A 21,050-nucleotide genomic window follows, 5' to 3' on the forward strand; every position below is an offset into this window, starting at 1 on the left:
TCTCTCTCTCTCTCTCTCTCTCTCAATTCAATTCAAATTTAAGGAATTTATTGGCATGGGAAACCTATGTTAACATTGCCAAAGCAAGTGAAGTAGATAGTAAACAAAAGTGAAATAAATATTAACAGTAAACATTACACTCAGAAGTTCCAAACGAATAAAGACATTTCAAATGTCATATTATGTATATATACAGTGTTGTAACAATGTGGAAATGGTTAAAGTACAAATGGGAAAATAAATAAACATAAATATGGGTTGTATTCACAATGGTGTTTGTTCTTCACTGTTTGCCCTTTTCTTGTGGCAACAGGTCACACATCTTTCTGCTGTGATGGCACACTGTGGTATTTCACCCAGTAGGTAAGGGAGTTGATAAAAATTGGGTTTGTTTTCAAATTCTTTGTGGATCTATGTAACCTGAGGGAAATATGTGTCTCTAATATGGTCATACATTTGGCAGGAGGTTAGGAAGTGCAGCTCAGTTTCCATCTCATTTTGTGGGCAGTGTGCACATAGCCTGTCTTCTCTTGAGAGCCAGGTCTGCCTACGGCGACCTTTCTCAATAGCAAGGCCATGCTCACTGAGTCTGTACATAGTCAAAGCTTTCCTTAAGTTTAGGTCAGTCACAGTGGTCAGGTATTCTGCCACTATGTACTCTCTGTTTAGGGCCAAATAACATTCTAGTTTGCTCTGTTTCTTTGTTAATTATTTCCAATGTGTCAAGTAATTCTCTTTTTGTTTTCTCATGATTTGGTTGGGTCTAATTGTGTTGTCGTCCTGGGGTTCTGTTTGTGTTTGTGAACAGAGCCCCAGGACCAGCTTGCTTAGGGGACTCTTCTCCAAGTTCATCTCTCTGTAGGTGATGGCTTTGTTATGGAAGGTTTGGGAATCGCTTCCTTTTAAGTGGTTATAGAATTTAACGGCTCTTTTCTGGATTTTGATCATTAGCGGGTATTGGCCTAATTCTGCTCTGCATGCATTATTTGGTGTTTTTCGTTGTACACAGAGCATATTTTTGCAGAATTCTGCATGCAGAGTCTCAATTTGGTGTTTGTCCCATTTTGTGAATTCTTGGTTGGTGAGCGGACCCCAGACCTCACAACCATAAAGGGCAATGGGTTCTATAACTGATTCAAGTATTTTTTGCCAGATCCTAATTGATATGTCGAATTTTTTGTTCCTTTTGATGGCATAGAAGACCCTTCTTGCCTTGTCTCTCAGATCGTTCACAGCTTTGTGGAAGTTACCTGTGGCGCTGATGTTTAGGCCGAGGTATGTATAGTTTTTTGTGTTTTCTAGGGCAACGGTGTCTAGATGGAATTTGTATTTGTGGTCCTGGCAACTAGACCTTTTTTGGAACACCAATCTTACTGAGATTTACTGTCAGGGCCCAGCTCTGACAGAATCTGTGCGGAAGATCTATGTGCTGCTGTAGGCCATCTTTGATTGGGGACAGAAGCACCAGATCATCAGAAAACAGTAGACATTTGACTTCAGAGTCTAGTAGGGTGAGGCCGGGTGTTGCAGACTGTTCTATTGCCCTCGCCAATTCGTTGATATATATGTTGAAGAGGGTGGGGCTTAAGCTGCATCCCTGTCTCACCCCACGGCCCTGTGGAAATAAATGTGTGTGTTTTTTGCCCATTTTAACCACACACTTGTTGTTTGTGTACATGGATTTTCTCTCTCTCGCTCGCTCTCTCTCTCTCTCTGCCTCTCTCTCTGCCTCTCTCTCTGCCTCTCTCTCTCTGCCTCTCTCTCTCTGCCTCTCTCTCTCTCTGCCTCTCTCTCTCTCTGCCTCTCTCTCTCTGCCTCTCTCTCTATGCCTCTGCCTCTGCCACTGGCAGTTCTTAGTGTCAGCATCAGGACAGACAAAGAAGACACGGCCGACTGTCTGTGTTTGTTGGATTGAACAACCCTGGAAGGTACTGAGAGAAAGAGAGAGAGAGAGAGAGAGAGAGAGAGAGAGAGAGAGAGAGAGAGAGAGAGAGAGAGAGAGAGAGAGAAGAGGGGGAGAGAGAGAGAGAGAGCAGACATATAGAGAAAGCAGTGGGTAGAGAAAGTTATAGTAAATAGAGGGAGACAAGTCCAGGAGGTACTTGTGATCAGCAGATCTTTGTGATCAGCAGAATTACCTCTCTGTGACGTCAACACATCCAGTCTGTTTATCCAGCCCCTTAAGGTACAGTGTCAGTCATGGCATCCAGAGCTTCGTATATGAGTTTGTGGTTACATTCCCCCAGTCCTACCCTCAACTAACCATACCAAGTGGCAGGGTCAAGCTGTTAAATTCACACATTCTGCCTTTCAATGATAGCAAATATCCAGATACAGAACCCTACCGATCATAACATAACATGTTGATAAAAGTCTACATTGATCTCATCAGCATCTGTTCTATTTTAATTTGTTTATTTGGCTCCCGATCCATGCTCATGTTCTCTAGCCCCAAGGCAAACCCTGTCTGCATATTCTGTAGGAAGTGATTAACAGTTGTCAGTGGAAACTCCAACACACACTCACACATGCACGCACACACACACACATGCTCATACACGCACACGCACGCATGCACTCACGCACACACAGACAGGCAGACACACACACATGCACTGTGTGAGGAGACTGTGTGTGTGAATGTTCTCATTACCCCAGACTTCAAAGCAAACAGCTTTCTGAGATGGCAGTTCAAACCACCTCATTATTGACCTAAACCTATATTCTCCTCTCTTCTCACACAAACATAATACAGAACACACACTCTAATAGTACTAGTAGTATTACACCACACACACTACTAATACCATAAACATATTGCCACACAGACTCACATACTCTTTCAAGGTCTCCTCAACTTCTCTCTAAGTGCTGTGACTGGCATAGTTTAAGGCTTTTCTGATCAATGTTTGATATATAAGGGAGATCCTAACGTGTACAAGAGACTTTACAGACAGACTGTGTCATTCTTCTAGTACCAATAACTAAAAACCCAAATGTCCTTTCAAATATGTTTTATTGAATCAAATTCTTCACCCTCATTTCTCGCTACTTAGTATGAGGTAGACTCCTGTATTCACCTCAATTAGTGAACTTTATTCAGGATTCCTCCGTTGTAATTTGGGAAGGGATTTGATTGTACCCTTGGTTAGGGACAGGGAGACAAAAACAGAAGGTTTTTAGTCTGAATACACCATTCACTCTCTCTGTCGTGGGCTACTGTTGTCCGTCTGTCTGTCTGGGTGTGCTGTCTACTGTCCCTCTCCTCCTCTTCCCCCTTTCTTTCCACTCTCTTTCTCTCTCCTCTTTCCTCCGTGCACAGATTGAGAGGGGAGTCCAGGCAGCAGAGTGGACTATCCCCGGATGACACTAAAGTTGTAGGAGCAGAACACTCTCTGGGGTGACTTTGGGACAAGACCTTTGTTGAATGTGTTAATGTTGAATCTGTCAGAGACTGTGTACAGATGTAGGATCTTAATTTGAGCCAGCTTGCTACAGCAGGAAAATAATCTTGCAGCACCAGGAAATGTGAATTATTATGTGGATTATATTTAATGGACATTTCTGCAGGGTTTGATACACGTTTTGTAAAATCAAGTCTGAAATGTCAAAGTGGAAATTACAAACTTCAGTAAACTGTTTAAACCTGAAATACAGTGACATTGGTCATTCAGGTGTGACAGACGGGAGTAGACAGGGCAGCCTGAGGCTGACACCATGACACACACACAGGGCAGTGTATTACTTACGCTCGTGCACCCACACACTAACACACACACCAAGCATTAATGAACTACTGGGAATTGAAAATATTTTAATTGAAAAAGAATAACTTGGATTCTAACCTCCTTCACTATACTCCCATTCACTACAGCTGTGTTCACTGAAAATATCAGAACATCTATAGAACCTAGCTAAAGTTGGGTCTGAGAGTTCCTTTTCCAGAGGAAGAGAGAGAGAGAGAGAGAGAGAGAGAGAGAGAGAGAGAGAGAGAGAGAGAGAGAGAGAGAGAGAGAGAGAGAGAGAGAGAATGAGAGGGACAAAGAGAGAGATAATGAGAGAGAGAGAAAGAGAGAGAGAGAGAGTGAAAGAAAGAGAAACAAGGAGACAGAGAGAGATATGGATGAGAAAGAGTGAAATAGAGCGAGAGAGAGTGCGATAAAGGAGAGAGAAGGGATAGATATTGAATAGACTAGCAGTCCACAATGGACTCTGTGCTCAACAAAGTCTTATTGATGAAACATTCACAGCAAATATTTCACAGTACTTTTTTGTTGTTCCTCTCATCTAAACCCCATTACTCTTCTGTGTGAACATTACACACATCACACACACACACACACACACACACACACACACACACACACACACACACACACACACACACACACACGCTTGTATAAACTGTCTGACTCTCAGTTTTTCTATTTTACAGTGCATTCGGAAAGTATTCAGACCCCTTCACCTTGTCCACATTTTGTATCATTTGATTTACACAACATGCCTACCACTTTGAAGATGCAAAATATATTTTATTGTGAAACAAACAAGAAACAAGACAAAAAAAAGAAAATTTGAGCGTGCATAACTATTCACCCCCCCTCCCCAAAGTCAATACTTTGTAGAGCCACCTTTTGCAGCAATTACAGCTGCAAGTCTCTTGGGGTATGTCTCTATAAGCTTGGCACATCTAGCCACTGGGATTTTTGCCCATTCTCCAAGGCAAAACTGCTCCAGCTCCTTCAAGTTGGATGGAATCTGCTGGTGTACAACAATCTTTAAGTCATACCACAGATTCTCAATTGGATTGAGGTCTGGGCTTTGACTAGGCCATTCCAAGACATTTAAATGTTTCCCCTTAAACCACTTGAGTGTTGCTTTAGCAGTATGCTTAGGGTCATTGTCCTGCTGGAAGGTGAACCTCCGTCCCAGTCTCAAATCTCTGGAAGACTGAAACAGGTTTCCCTCAATAATTTCTATGTATTGAGGGCCATCCATCATTCCTTCAATTCTGACCAGTTTCCCAGTCCCTGACGATTAAAAACATCCCCACAGTGAAGCATGGTGGTGGCAGGGTTATCAGAGGTGTTGGGTTTGCTCCAGACATAGCGTTTTCCTTGATGGCCACAAAGCTCAATTTTTGTCTCATCTGACCATAGTACCTTCTTCCATATGTTTGGGGAGTCTCCCACAAACGTGTTTGCTTATTTTTTTCTTTAAGCAATGACTTTTTTCTGGCCACTCTTCGTAAAGCCCAGTTCTGTGGAGTGTACGGCTTAAAGTGGTCCTATGGACAGATACTCCAATCTCCGCTGTGGAGCTTTGCAGCTCCTTCAGGGTTATCTTTGGTCTCTTTGTTGCATCTCTGATTAATGCCCTCCTTGCCTGGTCTGTGAGTTTTGGGGGGCGGCCCTCTCTTGGCAGGTTTGTTGTGGTGCCATATTCTTTCAATTTTTTAATAATGGATTTAATGGTGCTCCGTGGGATGTTCAAAGTTCTGGATATTTTTTTATAACCCAACCCTGATCTGTACTTCTCCACAACTTTGTCCCTGACCTGTTTGGAGAGCTCCTTGGTCTTCATGGTGCCGCTTGCTTGGTGGTGCCCCTTGCTTAGGTGTGTTGCAGACTCTGGGGCCTTTCAGAACAGGTGTATATATACTGAGATCATGTGACAGATCATGTGACACTTAGATTGCACACAGGTGGACTTTATTTAACTAATTATGTGACTTCTGAAGGTAATTGGTTGCACCAGATCATATTTAGGGCTTCATAGCAAATACATATGCACTCACCACTTTCCGTTATTTATTTATTACATTTCACTTCACCAATTTGGACTATTTTGTATATTGCCATTACATGAAATCCAAATAAAAATCCATTTCAATTACAGGTTGTAATGCAACAAAATAGGAAAAACGCCAAGGGGGATGAATACTTTTGCAAGGCACTGTAAATCCTTAGCAATCTACACACAATAACCCATAATGACAAAGCGAAAACAGGTTTTTAGACATTTTTGCACATTTATAAAAAATAAAAACAGAAATACCTTATTTACGTAAGTATTCAGACCCTTTGCTATGAGACTCGAAATTGAGTTCAGGCGCATCCTGTTTCCATTGATCATCCTTGAGATGTTTCTACAACTTGATTATAATCCACCTGTGGTAAATTCAATTGATTGGACATGATATGGAAAGGCACACACCTGTCTATATAAAGTCCCACAGTTGACAGTGCATGTCAGAGCAAATACCAAGCCATGAGGTCAAAGGAATTGTCCTTAGAGCTCAGAGACAGGATTGTGTCGAGGCACAGATCTGAGAAAGTGTACCAAAAAATGTCTGCAGCATTGAAGGTCCCCAAGAACACAGTAGCCTCCATCGTTCTAGAAAGTTCTAGAAAGCAATAAAACCAACCCTGTAACACCAAGCTAAGCATGTGTATATACACAATTTATAGGGTATGCAAATAAGTCTAGAATCAGAAAGCTTATGGATAAGAGCGTCTGCTAAATGATGTAAATGTAAAATGTAAAAAAACTAAAATCAGAATTCTATTTGTTTTGTTATTTTTTTGTTGGGGGGGGGGGGGGGGGGGGTTACAGGTACATTATCCATTTAAATGTATCCATTTATAAAAACTATCTGTAGGCTGCCATTCAAAATAAAAAAAATACCATTAAGAAATACATACAGAACGTAATAATAAATAATAATACATTCGGTATAAACAGGAAAAGAAAACCAAAAAAAAGTGGGCCTCCACCCCCAACCTCCCATACCATTCCCCCAACCAGCCAACATTTCTCCATCCATGTCACTCTTATGATCCCGTTATGAAGCATTATAAGAGGTGTATGTCTTACCTTCTTGTAGAGGCTGCGTAGGTCTCTGTACTGCCACATACTGCTGAGCACCTGAGAGGCAGCCTTCACCACCTTGGCAGAGTGTCTGAGAGAAAGAGAGAGAGAGAGGGGGGGGGGGGGGGGGGGGAGACATTTGTATTGGATTGTAATGCTGTGAGAAGGTTATATAAATGATGCTGTATGAGCCAATATTTAATTTCAATCTTTATTCTAAACTGAGAAACAGAGGGACATTCAGACAAGCTAATATTGTCCACATTAAGTCTTAATTTACTCTACTCAAACATGACTTTACTCTTCACCCAAAATGGCACCCTATTCCCTATATAGCCCTATGGGCCCTGGCCAAAAGTAGTGCACTATATACGGAATAGGGTGCCATTTGGGACGCAGACTAACTTTAAGGTACTGCAGGGACTGAAAATGTGTTCATCATCAGGAGTCCCTCTGCCTGGCGCAACAATGGTTTTAAGAGGTGATTGAGCTTTAGAAGAGTAGCAATCTTCCTAAGCAGTTTTAGAGCAGTTACTTTAAAACCAGCCACTCCTGCTGCTGCTAACCACTTTAGAGAAAATTAGAGTGGGTTTTTCGCTTTTTGAGAGCGGCGGGAGGACTTGAGGAGGGTGGTTATTGTACAATAGTGTTTCATTAGAAACATATACAGCTCTTGTGAATATGTAGAAAATAGAGAAGAGGCTACAGAGACATTGTCCTCCAACAGTGTCAACCGCCATATTATTATACTGAGTATGAGTCATGAATAGAAGTGTGATCCTTGAAGTAGCCTACCCATTCACTGTATAGGTCAAAGCATGGCTGCACTAGTCTACACATATAGCTAGAAACAGACTCTTATTCTATGCCAAACATGTCCTGCTGGAGACAGAATAGTTCCTAACCACAGAAGATTAATGAGGACCTATTGGGTGGAATGAACACATATCTGACCCTGTATCAGTTGTTAGGGGCAACGTCTACAGGGAGCAACATCACTCACTGTCACGTTACACCAACGTGCTACCCAGAATGGACTGCGGTGAACTCCATAGTGATACATCAACACACAACCCCGATGTAAGGATCTTTCTGACAACCGTTTGGTGTCATAGCAACCATCAGAACACCCTACTCGGTCTCCCGTAGCGACAGGGGTTATATTCTGGTAACGTCAGCGCTGTGTTTTGTCAGTACGCTCCACTGAGCTCATATACACACAGACTCATGACAGACTGAGTTCACCACGTAAATAACGCACCACAAACCCTCTTCCTATTTCTAGTCCCTGGAGGAAAAGCTTGAGAAGTTGGGCCCTAACCACAGTCATCCTAGAAGCATCCTAACCTAAAACTGAGTGTGTGTGACTGTGTGAGTGGAGGCATAGCCCCCCTCACTTTTGCTACATGTGATGTCTGTATGTGTGTATGTACAGTGCATTTGGAAAGTATTCAGACCACTTTTTCCACATTTTGTTAGGTTACAGCTTTATTCTAAAATTGATTAAATAAAACATTTTACTCATCAATCTACACACAATACCCCATAATGACAAAGCGAAAACAGGTTTTAAGAAAAAATGTCCTTATTTACATAATTATTCAGACACTTTGATTCATCCTTGAGATGTCTCTACAACTTGATTGGAGTCCACCTGTGGTAAATTCAATTGATTGGACATGATTTGGAAAGGCACACACCTGTCTATTTAATGTCACACAGTTGACAGTGCATGTCAGAAAAAAAACCAAGCCATGAGTTCGAAGGAATCGTCCTTAGAGCTCCGAGACAGGATTGTTTCGAGGCACAGATCTGGGGAAGAGTATTCTTCAATGGAAGAAGTTTGGAACCACCAAGACTCTTCCTAGAGCTGGTCGCCAGGCCAAACTGAGCAATCGGGGTAGAAGGGCCTTGGTCAGGGAGGTGACCAAGAACCCAATGATCACTCTGACAGAGCTCTAGAGTCCCTCTGTGGAGATGGGAGAACCTTCCAGAAGGACAACTATCTCTGCAGCACTCCACCAATCAGGCCTTTATGGTAGAGGGGCCAGACGGAAGCCACTCCTCAGTAAAAGGCACATGACAGCCCACTTGGAGTTTGCCAAAAGGCACCTAAAGGACTCTCAGACCATGAGAAACAAGATTCTCTGGTCTGATGAAACCAAGATTGAACTCTTTGGCCTGAATGCCAAGCGTCACGTCTGGAGGAAACAAGTCACCGCTCATCACTTGGCCAATACCATCCCTACGGTGAAGCATGGTGGTGGCAGCATCATGCTGTGGGGATGTTTTTTAGCGGCAGGGACTGGGAGACTAGTCAGGATTGAGGGAAAGATGAACGGAGCAAAGTACAGAGCGATCCTTGATGAAAACCTGCTCCAGAGCACTCAGGACCTCAGACGATATGCAGAGAAGAATGGGAGAAACTCCCCAATTACAGCTGTGCCAAGATTGTAGCGTCATACCCAAGAAGATCGCTGCCAAGGGTGCTTAAACAAAGTACTGAGTAAAGGGTCTGAAGAAGTGGCGCCCGAGAAGATGGCTGCCGTTTTACAGCCCTCTAACCAATTGTACTATTATGTGTGTTTTTTCGCGTTATTTGCAATTTATTCTGTACATAATGTTTCTGCCACCGTCTCTTATAACCAAAAAGAGCTTCTGGATATCAGGACAGCGATTACTCACCTCGTAATGGACGAATATTTTTTCTTCAATGAGCCGGACGCGAAGGATATCCTACAGACACCCGACAAGGCCCAAATCCCCGTCATTCGCATGAGAAAGAGACAGAGATATTGTGGACGTAGGTTGGGGTGCCTTGTAAGGATCCAACGGTGAGCAAGTAAACTGCCTCTTTCATCAATCCTATTAGCCAATGTTCAATCATTTGAGAACAAATTGGACGACCTACGATTACGGGTATCCTACCAACGGGACATTAACAACTGTAATATCTTATGTTTCACAGAGTCGTGGCTGAACGACGACATGGACAACACACAGCTGACAGGATATATGCTATATTGGCAGGATAGAATGGCTGACTCCGGTAAGACAAGGGGTGGCGGTCTGTATATATTTGTAAACAACAGTTGGTGCACAAAATCTAATACTAAGGAAGTCTCAAGGTTTTGCTCGCCTGAGGTAGAGTATCTCATGATAAGCTGTAGACCACACTATTTACTAAGAGACTTCATCTATATTTTTCGTGGTTGTCTAGCACAGACTGGAATATGTTCCGGGATTCTTCAGAAAGCATTGAGGAGTACACCACATCAGTCACTGGCTTCATCAATAAGTGCATAGATGACTTCGTCCCCACAGTGACCGTACATACATACCCCAACCAGAAGCCATGGATTACAGGCAACATCCGCACTGAGCTAAAGGGTAGAGCTGCCGCTTTCAAGGAGCGGGACTCTAACCCGGACGCTTATAAGAAATCCTGCTATGCCCTCCGATGAACCATCAAACAGGCAAAGAGTCAATACCGGACTAAGATTGAATCGTACTACACCGGCTCTGACACTCGTCGGATGTGGCAGGGCTTGAAAACTATTACAGACTACAAAAGGAAGCACAGCCACGAGCTGCCCAGTGACACAAGCCTACCAGACGAGCTAAATCACTTCTATGCTCGCTTCGAGGCAAGCAACACTGAAGCATGCATGAGAGCACCAGCTGTTCCGGATGACAATGTGATCACGCTCTCCATAGCCGATGTGAGTAAGACTTTTAAGCAGGTCAACATTCACAAGGCCGCAGGGCCAGACGGATTACCAGGACGTGCACTCCGAGCATGTGCTGACCAACTGGCAAGTGACTTCACTGACATTTTCAACATGTCCCTGACTGAGTCTGTAAAACCAACATGTTTCAAGCAGACCATCATAGTCCCTGTGCCCAAGGACACTAAGATAACCTGCCTAAATGGCTACCGACCCGTAGCACTCACATCTGTAGCCATGAAGTGCTTTGAAAGGCTGGTCATGGCTCACATCAACACCATTATCCCAGAAACCCTAGACCCACTCCAATTTGCATACCGCCCCAACAGATCCACAGATGATGCTATCTCTTTTGCACTCCACACTGCCCTTTCCCACCTGGACAAGAGGAACACCTACGTGAGAATGCTGTTAATTGAGTACAGCTCAGCGTTCAACACCATAGTGCCCTCAAAGCTCATCACTAAGCTAAGGATCCTGGGACTAAACACCTCCCTCTGCAACTGGATCCTGGACTTCCTGACGGGCCGCCCCCCAGGTGGTAAAGGTAGGTAACAACACATCTGCCACGCTGATCCTCAACACGGGGGCCCCTCAGGGGTGTGTGCTCAGTCCCCTCCTGTACTCCCTGTTCACCCATGACTGCATGGCCAGGCACGACTCCAAAACCATCATTAAGTTTGCCGAATACACAACAGTGGTAGGCCTGATCACAGACAACGATGAGACAGCCTATAGGGAGGAGGTCCGAGACCTGGCCGTGTGGTGCCAGGATAACAACCTCTCCCTCAACGTGATCAAGACAAAGGAGAAAATTGTGGACTACAGGAAAAAAAAGAGGACTGAGCATGCCCCCATTCTCATCAACAGGGCTGTAGTGGAAAAGGTTGAGAGCTTCAAGTTCCTTGGTGGCCACATCACCAACAATGATCATGGTCCAAACACACCAAGACAGTCGTGAAGAGGGCACGACAAAGCCTATTCCCCCTCAGGAGACTGAAAAGATTTGGCATGGGTCCTCAGATCCTCAAAAAGTTATACAGCTGCACCATCGAGAGCATCCTGACTGGTTGCATCACCGCCTGGTATGGCAGCTGCACGGCCTCCGACCGCAAGGCACTACAGAGGGTAGTGCATACGGCCCAGTACATCACTGGGCCAAGCTTCCTGCCATCCAGGACCTCTATACCAGGCGGTGTCAGAGGAAGGCCCTCAAAATTGTCAAAGACTCCAGCCACCCTAGTCGTAGACTGTTCTCTCTGCTACCGCACGGCAAGCGGTACCGGAGCGCCAAGTCTAGGTCCAAAAGGCTTCTCAACAGCTTCTACCCCCAAGACATAAGACTGCTGAACAGCTAATCATTGCTACCCGGACTATTTGCACTGCACGCCCACCCCCACCCCCCTCTTTTATGCTGCTGCTACTCTGTCTATTATTTATGCATAGTCACTGTAACTCTACCCACATGTACATATTACCTCAATTACCTCGACTAGCCGGTGCCCCCGCACATTGACTCTGTACCGGTACCCACCTGTATATAGCCTCCATACTGTTATTTTATTTTACTGCTGCTCTTTATTATTATTTTATTTTTTTACTTAACACTTTTAAAAATGTAAATTCTTAAAAAAATGCATTGTTGGTTAAGGGCTTGTAAGTAAGTAAGTAAGTAATGTCTACTACACCTGTTGTATTCGGCGCATGTGGCAAATACAATTTGATTTGATTTGAATACTTATGTAGATGTCATATTTCCGTTTTTTATTTGTAATACATTTGAAAAAAAATCTAAAAACCTGTTTTTGCTTTGTCATTATGGGGTATTGTGTGTAGATTTATGAGGGGAAAAAAAACAATTTAATACATTTTAGAATAAGGCTGTAACGTAACAATGTGGAAAAAGTGGGTCTGAATATTTTCTGAATGCACTGTATGTGTGTGTGTACGTGTGTGTATGTATGTGTTTGTGTGGTCGCCTTACTTGTCTCCTTTGCTGCGAGCGATGCCGATGAGTTTCTCTATCCCGCCGGCATCTCTCAGTGCTTTGGCGTTCTCCATGTTCTTAGTGATGACCTCATGCAGAGCGCAACAGATAGCCGTTACCGTATCGTCTGACATTGTCTTACCGGGCGCCATCGGATCCCCGGTACCTCCGCTAGTCCCACCACTGCCCCCGGTACTGTTACTGCTGCTGCCCGGTAACCGGTGGACCAGGTCACGCATGGCGTATTTACCTGAGAGGAGAGGGGGACAAGAGTTAGCGCTTGGGTTAGAAAACAGAATGTCTGAAAGAGTATGCTTGTGTGTGTGTGAAGAAAGTAACAATCCTCATTGGTGTGGCCTGTGTGGTCCAGCGGTTACAGCCACTGATCCCGCCACACATGTATGCTAGAGTTGGCATGGGTTCGAATCGGCTCACTGCCCTTTGACTCACTCTCCGCCATCTTTCCACCACTTTACTATCTCTTCAATCAAATTACGAAAGGAGTGGGACTGCCCCACTCCTTACAAAAATACTAAATTAAAAACAATCCTCATTGGTTCAAAAACAACATTATTTTTTCCTCCTCATATCCCTGTCCTGTCTTTGAAGGAAACACAGCCATTTACCAGTATCATCCTCTGACAATCCAACCTTACAGAGCAGTACAACAATCCCTAAGCCTGTCTGTCCTCAGTCTCTTTCAGCTTGGCCTGTCTGTCCTCAGCCTCTCTCAGATTGGCCTGTCTGTCCTCAGTCTCTCTCAGCTTGGCCTGTCTGTCCTCAGTCTCTCTCAGCTTGGCCTGTCTGTCCTCAGCCTCTCTCAGATTGGCCTGTCTGTCCTCAGTCTCTCTCAGCTTGGCCTGTCTGTCCTCAGCCTCTCTCAGATTGGCCTGTCTGTCCTCAGTCTCTCTCAGCTTGGCCTGTCTGTCCTCAGTCTCTCTCAGCTTGGCCTGTCTGTCCTCAGTCTCTCTCAGCTTGGCCTGTCTGTCCTCAGTCTCTCTCAGCTTGGCCTGTCTGTCCTCAGTCTCTCTCAGCTTGGCCTGTCTGTCCTCAGTCTCTCTCAGCTTGGCCTGTCTGTCCTCAGTCTCTCTCAGCTTGGCCTGTCTGTCCTCAGTCTCTCTCAGATTGGCCTGTCTGTCCTCAGTCTCTCTCAGCTTGGCCTGTCTGTCCTCAGTCTCTCTCAGCTTGGCCTGTCTGTCCTCAGTCTCTCTCAGCTTGGCCTGTCTGTCCTCAGTCTCTCTCAGCTTGGCCTGTCTGTCCTCAGTCTCTCTCAGCTTGGCCTGTCTGTCCTCAGTCTCTCTCAGCTTGGCCTGTCTGTCCTCAGTCTCTCTCAGCTTGGCCTGTCTGTGGAGAAGCCTTCTGATGAAGTCAATACACTGTGACTCATCTGGTATTTGGAAGAAGAGATTGACGTGGACGGGAGGAAATGAAGGGAAGAATCTGACATTAAAAGAAAAGAGAGATGGAGAGAATGAAGAGAGAGAGAGGGAGTAATTAAGAAGCCTGAGATGTCAGAATGAGAGAAACACCTGAGTAAGAACCGGATGGAGGGAAGGATGGAAGGATGGGAGGAAAGGAGGGAGGGAAGGAGGGAGGGAAGAATTAGTCTACACATTAGCCACATTAGTCGTTCATCACACTTCATCATTTCACATAATGTCAACATTGACACACATCTAGGAGGCGGACATCTTTTCCCTGATGATGACTCTTGAAGATGTCTCATCATTGATGAATGATAAACATGACATGTAAATAATAGTGTCGACACACTGGTGAAGAGCTGCTCTTTCAGTCTGACTCATCCTCTCTGGAGAAATGTCAGTTGTCCATGTGAATGTATGGTTACCTACACAGGAAATTGGAAGTCAATGGGTTCAGTGAAGACGGAGGAATAAAAACAGCCGTCAATGTTTCAGCAGCACAGGATTAGGAACCCAGATAACATACTGTATCTCTCAGTGCAGCGGCTTCTATCAAACTGTTTATCTGAGTGACGAAACTGGCTAGGGTTGGCGTTCATACATGGAGGGGCCACATTTTTGAGGCAAAGTTGACTGCAGAATACAAAGGCCTATAAAGATAAAAGGGCTATCAAAGTTCATACACACTCTTAGAAATAAGGGTTCCAAAAGGGTTATTCGGCTGTCCCAATAGGAGAACCCTTTTTGATTCCAGGTACAACCCTTTTTGGTTCCATGTAGAACCCTCTGTGGAAAGGGTTCTTAATGGAACCCCAAAAAGTTCTACTTGGAACCAAAAAGGTTCTACCTGGAACCAAAAAGGGTTCTTCAAAGGGTTTTCTAATGAGAACAGCCGAAGAACCCTTTTAGGTTTCAGATAGCACCTTTTTTTCTTCATCATTGTTCACACCAGGTTATCATTGCAATTCACAAGACCCATCTTCCCAGTGCTGCTAACTCCTCTCTGTATGGCTAATAGTAATACATTTGAATCTGGGCTGGTGAAATTCCTGCTGTGTCGTGCAAACAGCTTAAAGAACGTCAACGCACCCCAATAATTTACAACATGAAGAAACACACACAGTTTCCTAAGTACTGCATATTATTAGCAGAGAGTGGTGAGTTAATTGGTGAAGTCTTATCTTGTCCTGGCAGGCTGAAGAGAGAGAGAGAGAGAGAGAGAGACTGAATGGACTGTCTTCATTGAGAGGACAATACCAAGACTGACTAAAGCTCTTTATCCTGTGTGAGCCTACTCTACTGGCCAGGGTTTGGCTGATGAGAGGAGAGAGACAGAGCTGATGAGAGGAGAGAGACAGAGCTGATGAGAGAGAGAGCTGATGAGAGAGAGAGAGAGCTGATGAGAGAGAGAGAGAGAGAGAGAGAGAGAGAGAGAGAGAGAGAGAGAGAGAGAGAGAGAGAGAGAGAGAGAGAGAGAGAGAGAGAGAGAGAGAGAGAGAGAGAGGAAAGAAGACAAGGAAGCAAGGAATTATGTATTTTCAAACAACTCGAACAGGGCCTTGGACTAACCTTGCCAGTGGCTGAACCTGGGTGTTTCATTATTATAACTAATAAAGTGTTATATGCCTCATCTACTACAGGGGGCACCATATCACAAGCAACCAGGTTAGCAGTGATGTAAAGTACTTAGGTAAAAATACTTTAAAGTAATACTTAAGTTGATTTTTGGGGTATCTGTACTTTACTATTTATACTTTTGACAACTTTTACTTCACTACATTCCTAAAGAAAATAATGTACTTTTTACTCCATACATTTTCCCTGACACAAAAAGTACTCATTACATTTTGAATGCTAAGCAGGACAGGAAAATAGTCAAATTCACACACTTATCAAGAGAACATCCTTGGTCATTCCTACTGCCTCTGATCTGGCGGACTCCATAAACAAAAATGCTTCATTTGTAAATGATGTCTGAGTTTTGGAGTGTGCCCCTGGCAGTGGTGTAAAGTACTTAAGTAAAAATACTTTCAAGTACTACTTAAGTAGTTTTTTTTTGGTATCTGTACTTTACTATTTATATTTTTGACAACTTTTACTTTTACTTCACTGCATTCCTAAAGAAAATAATGTACTTTTTACTCCATACATTTTCCCTGACACCCAAAATATTTGTTACATTTTGAATGCTTAGCAGGACAGGTCCAATGGTCCAATTCACACACTTATCAAGAGAACATCCCTGGTCATCCCTACTACCTGATCTGGTGGATTCACTAAACACAAATGCTTCGTTTGTAAATTATGTCTCAGTATTGGAGTGTGCCCCTAGCTATCCGTACATTAAAAAAAACAAGAAAATGGTGCCGTCTGGTTTGCTTAATATAAGGAATTTTAAATGATTTATACTTTTACTTTTACTTTTGATACTTAAGTACATTTGAGCAATTACATTTACTTTTGATACTTAAGTATATTTAAAAGAAAATACTTTTAGACTTTTACTGAAGTAGTATTTTACTGGGTATCTTTTTTTCTAAGGTATCTTTACTTTTACTCAAGAATGACAATTGGGTACTTTTTCCACCACTGCAGGTTAGTCAACTATACTCCCTCTGGAACAATTATTTAACCATGGATTAAATTTCCCTGCTACTGTACGTTCTTTATTAACAAAGGACATATGGAAATGTAGGTATATACAGTACCCAGCTATAGGTAAGTAACTAGCCTCATGCACTTCAGAATGGATCTAAAACGGACTGTTCTCCGAGGTCCTTTACGGCGTGAAGCCACTTCAAGCCAGGTCTGCAAATGTCACTGTGAAAGAGTAACGTTGGCCAGACAGATACTGTATATTACTGACTTACCTGAGCAATAATGGATAAATGGATACCAGAAATAACCCATTTCTCCAAAGTAAATGGCCAGCAATGTGGGCAATTCTTCTTATTTACGAGATACGGAAATTGAAAAAAGGAAAAAGCCCACAGACATCAAAGATAAAACAAAGCTGTTTAAAAGAGGTTGGCAACTAAGGTAAATGGGAAACTCTAGCTATTAGAGATAGGGGTTTCAGCGAGTGCAGGATTTCACACCTGTAATATCTGTCTCTCTGAGGCTGCTTTGATGTGGCTTGGTGACAGGCCAGAGAAGATAAGCTCTTCTGCTGAAATATTCCCCCTCTGAAGACCTGTGGCTGCTCCAATAAAAAGAGACTGCTGTAGGTGCTGCGAACACACAACACACTCACGAATGCACACACACACACGCTCACACACACACGCTCACACACACACGCACACACACACGAAAGAGACAGGGTTTGGTTGAAAGGAATATCCGCTGGTTGATAATACATGTTTAAAATGTGGTGAATAAAAACGTGATTTAAAAATGGCGTTTCTGAGAAGCGCTATCTTTTTCTTTTGTTTCTGTAATATCTGTCTGGAATAGTGATGTCATCCTTAGTAGTCATGGAATGAGGTTCAGATTCAAATTATATTCCAGATTACTTCACAAAAATCTATGCTTACTTCTGACAGAATATACCAAAATAACTTTGAAAAGTTCCAAGTACACATGGCTGACAAGTCTTGTTAATGTAAGCCATCTCTGGCACCTTAACTCCGTAAGTACACCATAGAATGATAATATATGTACTCATTCTCTCATGATGTGTACAAGGCTATTTCCAGCCCTACAGGCTGATAGGGGAGGGGAAGCTTGGAAGACTGCCAGAAAGGAAATGTAACGGGTAAATCGAAAGTGAAGTACAGTCACATGGTACTAATCCCATAGAGAGAGAGCACGAGTGAGCAAATGAGCATATGACTAAAGCTTACCAGATAATTTCACTCACACGCTCTACTCCTGAGTTCGTTTCTCTTTGGCACACCTTTGTGTTTTGTTCGTGCAAAAAATGTGTGTGTGTGTATAAGTGTGTATAAGTGTGTGATGGTGCATGTGTGTAGTGAGTCTCTAGTTAGACGGTGCCCTGCGAAACTGACTCCTCTGCACCCTGAGTGTGTGTGTGTGTATGTGTGTGCCCTGCGGACTGTGACTCCTCTGCAGATTCAGGATCCTGTAATTAATGGCCGCCTGCAGCTCCCACCCTGCGTTTCCACGGTAACCCACCTGAGCACTGATGTCATCATCCCGAGACACAAAGAGAGGAGCCACAAAGAGAGGACTACATTAACTAATATACATAGGACCCAGACATAGAGAGAGACAAATATATATATATATATAGAGAGAGACAGACAGAGAAACATAGTTAGAGAGAGAGACAAAGAGAGACAGAGAGAGAGAGAGAGACAGAGAGAGAGAGGGAGGGAGAGGGGGAGAGAGAGGGACAGAAGGAGCGAGAGAAGGAGAGAGAGAAGGAGAGAGAATGGCTCCATGGCAGACTACATGATCTAATATACTGTAGTAGGTCTGAAAGCAGACATGGAAAGATGGGACTCGGGCGAGAGTGATGGAGAGTAGAGAAGGAGGGGAGGTAGAATGTTTAGGGGTGGAGGGAGAGGAGGAGATGTCTGAGGATGAGAGAGGTGAAAGGGAGGGAAAGAGGGGGGAAACGGCCCTGTTACACTTCAATTAGTTTGTTGTTTTACTGTATGGCGGCACCATACATCACCCAGAGCTGCTGGAGCTAGATGATCTGGAGCCACCGTATTCCCCTGAGAGAAAACCCCTCCTCTGTCTCCTTGGCACACACATAACAATTTCACGTGAGTCAAATGATCAACTATAAGTCAATTGTAGCAAGCGACGTCGCTGACAATTATTGTAGCGTCAAAATGGGATTCAATTGCCACATAACCATACATTATACAAATCTACCAGATGAATAGGAGAGACATACAAAAACTTGACAGAATGCTGGGTGATGTTGAAAATACGACTAAATCACATTACTGCTAGAACTGAATAAAACACACATGTATATCCTCCTAACAACGTCTTAGCTTTATTTTTCTCTGTCCTTCCTTCTCTCTCTCTCTCTCTCTCTCTCTCTCTCTCTCTCTCTCTCATCCCCTCTTACTTTCCTCCCGTCAACATCCTACCTGAAAAATGATAAGAGACTGTGGCTGTGAGAATTCCAGGTAATTGTCTCGACTAGACTATGTAAATCTAAAATCACTACTGCTCTCTCAACGCTTAACCACAACGGCACAACACTGCTTAACCCCAACAACACTGCTTTTCCCAATGACACACCCTTTTAACGTTGGCAGCACCAAAGACTTAACACGACTTAGAAGTTAGTGGGAAATATGAGATTTTCGACAATGCTCTTAGGTTGGATCCACACAATGGGAAATGACCAGGGTCTAGCACAGAAAACAGTCTTAGTGGCATTCAGCTTGATAGACATTTTGACGTTTTGCTTTCTCACTGCCTTTGTTGTTTCTCAAGGTTAGAATAGCTTCTATACAATACAAAGGTATTCTCTGTCCTACCCATTGCTATTACTTTGTCATTCAAGCTCATAAAATGGGATCTCTATAATATTAATGTGTAGGCATTCTATGGGAGTAACACTTATGTTTTTGTCATTTCAAGGTTGTGAAATGGATTCTATATTGTATCAGGTGTACATACTGTAACTGTAGGCTTTCTTTGTGTTTAACTGTAACATTAAACTTAATGAACCTCCTGTCGCATATAAACGTCTGTGCTCTATCCCCTGCTGTCCTCACATATAAACTCAACCACTACCCTAGAGCAAACTCTCTCTCTCTCTCCCCCCCCCCCCCCCAACCCCCTCTCTCTGGTTCAATAGAATATAAGCCGTGTTATACAGTGCCGCTCAATAACTAAGAAGTGTATTCAAATGAAACCGCACGACAAATTGGAATTGATTTTCCCGTGAATTTGCGAGGGATTACATTATTCAGCCTGGCGTCTCTTGCGGTGCAGAGACCAAAACAACACACTGTGTCTTTCTGTTAAAGCTACACGCTGGGTTATGCCTTCTGCTCTCACATTTAACACATATACAGGAGACAGCTGACATTGTAACTGATCTAGGGTCAGATTGGTATTCATCCCCCTAATGGTTAAGGGGGATGAACAAAGCGTATCTGCACAAAGCCAAAGAGCGTATTATTTAATAGTGAGGCCTTGTGAGGCCTGTACAGTGGGACTAGTAAACAGTCATTAGCCGAGCGCTTCACATTCACTATCAAAGTCTCTTTTTCAAAGTCCATCCGACTCCTTTGATCTGCTTCAATCACAGACACCACTGAAGACCTCTACTGCAATCACTCAGTTACACTGACAACCCACAGCTGGCCAGAGCTGATGCACTGTGAAGTATGTGTGTGTGTGTGCCTTACCTATCAGTTCTTTGTTTCTGATGTCCAGGGCCATATTCCTGAGTGCGGTGGCCACGGCACACACCACACGGTCATTGTCTATCCTCAACAACTCCACCAGGATAGGAAGACCCTTCTCTTTACGCACCGCAGCCCGGATGTACACAGACCACTGAAGAGAGAGGGGGAAGAGTTAGACTGAGGTAACACTGTAGAGGGAGGGGAAGAGTTAGACATGACGGACCACTGTAGAGGGAGGGGAAGAGTTAGACATGACGGACCACTGGAGAGACAGGGGGAAGAGTTAGACTGAGGTAACACTGTAGAGGGAGGGGAAGAGTTAGACTGAAGGACCACTGTAGAGGGAGGGGAAGAGTTAGACTGATGGACCACTGTAGAGGGAGGGGAAGAGTTAGACTGAAGTACCACTGTAGAGGGAGGGGAAGAGTTAGACTGATGGACCACTGTAGAGGGAGGGGAAGAGTTAGACTGATGGACCACTGTAGAGGGAGGGGAAGAGTTAGACTGATGGACCACTGTAGAGGGAGGGGAAGAGTTAGACTGAAGTACCACTGTAGAGGGAGGGGAAGAGTTAGACTGACAGACCACTGTAGAGGGAGGGGAAGAGTTAGACTGATGGACCACTGTAGAGGGAGGGGAAGAGTTAGACTGATGGACCACTGTAGAGGGAGGGGAAGAGTTAGACTGATGGACC

At 43.8% G+C, this 21,050-nt stretch overlaps 1 protein-coding gene across 1 annotated transcript in view; it reads right to left on the reverse strand.

Moving 5' to 3' along the window:
• LOC311117480 (catenin delta-2-like) overlaps positions 1-21,050 on the reverse strand; it is a gene marked incomplete at both ends in the record, with an annotated part of 41,278 nt that overhangs the window by 16,464 nt on the left and 3,764 nt on the right. Inside the window, 3 exons of the mRNA XM_084192403.1 lie at positions 6,877-6,961; positions 12,583-12,835; positions 20,357-20,507. Of these exons, the coding sequence (XP_084048529.1) occupies positions 6,877-6,961; positions 12,583-12,835; positions 20,357-20,507 (489 nt within the window). The remainder of the gene's footprint in view (positions 1-6,876; positions 6,962-12,582; positions 12,836-20,356; positions 20,508-21,050) is intronic.

Source organism: Coregonus lavaretus (genome assembly GCF_964263955.1).
Source record: "Coregonus lavaretus genome assembly, contig: HAP1_SCAFFOLD_4473, whole genome shotgun sequence".
Taxonomy (NCBI): domain Eukaryota; kingdom Metazoa; phylum Chordata; class Actinopteri; order Salmoniformes; family Salmonidae; genus Coregonus; species Coregonus lavaretus.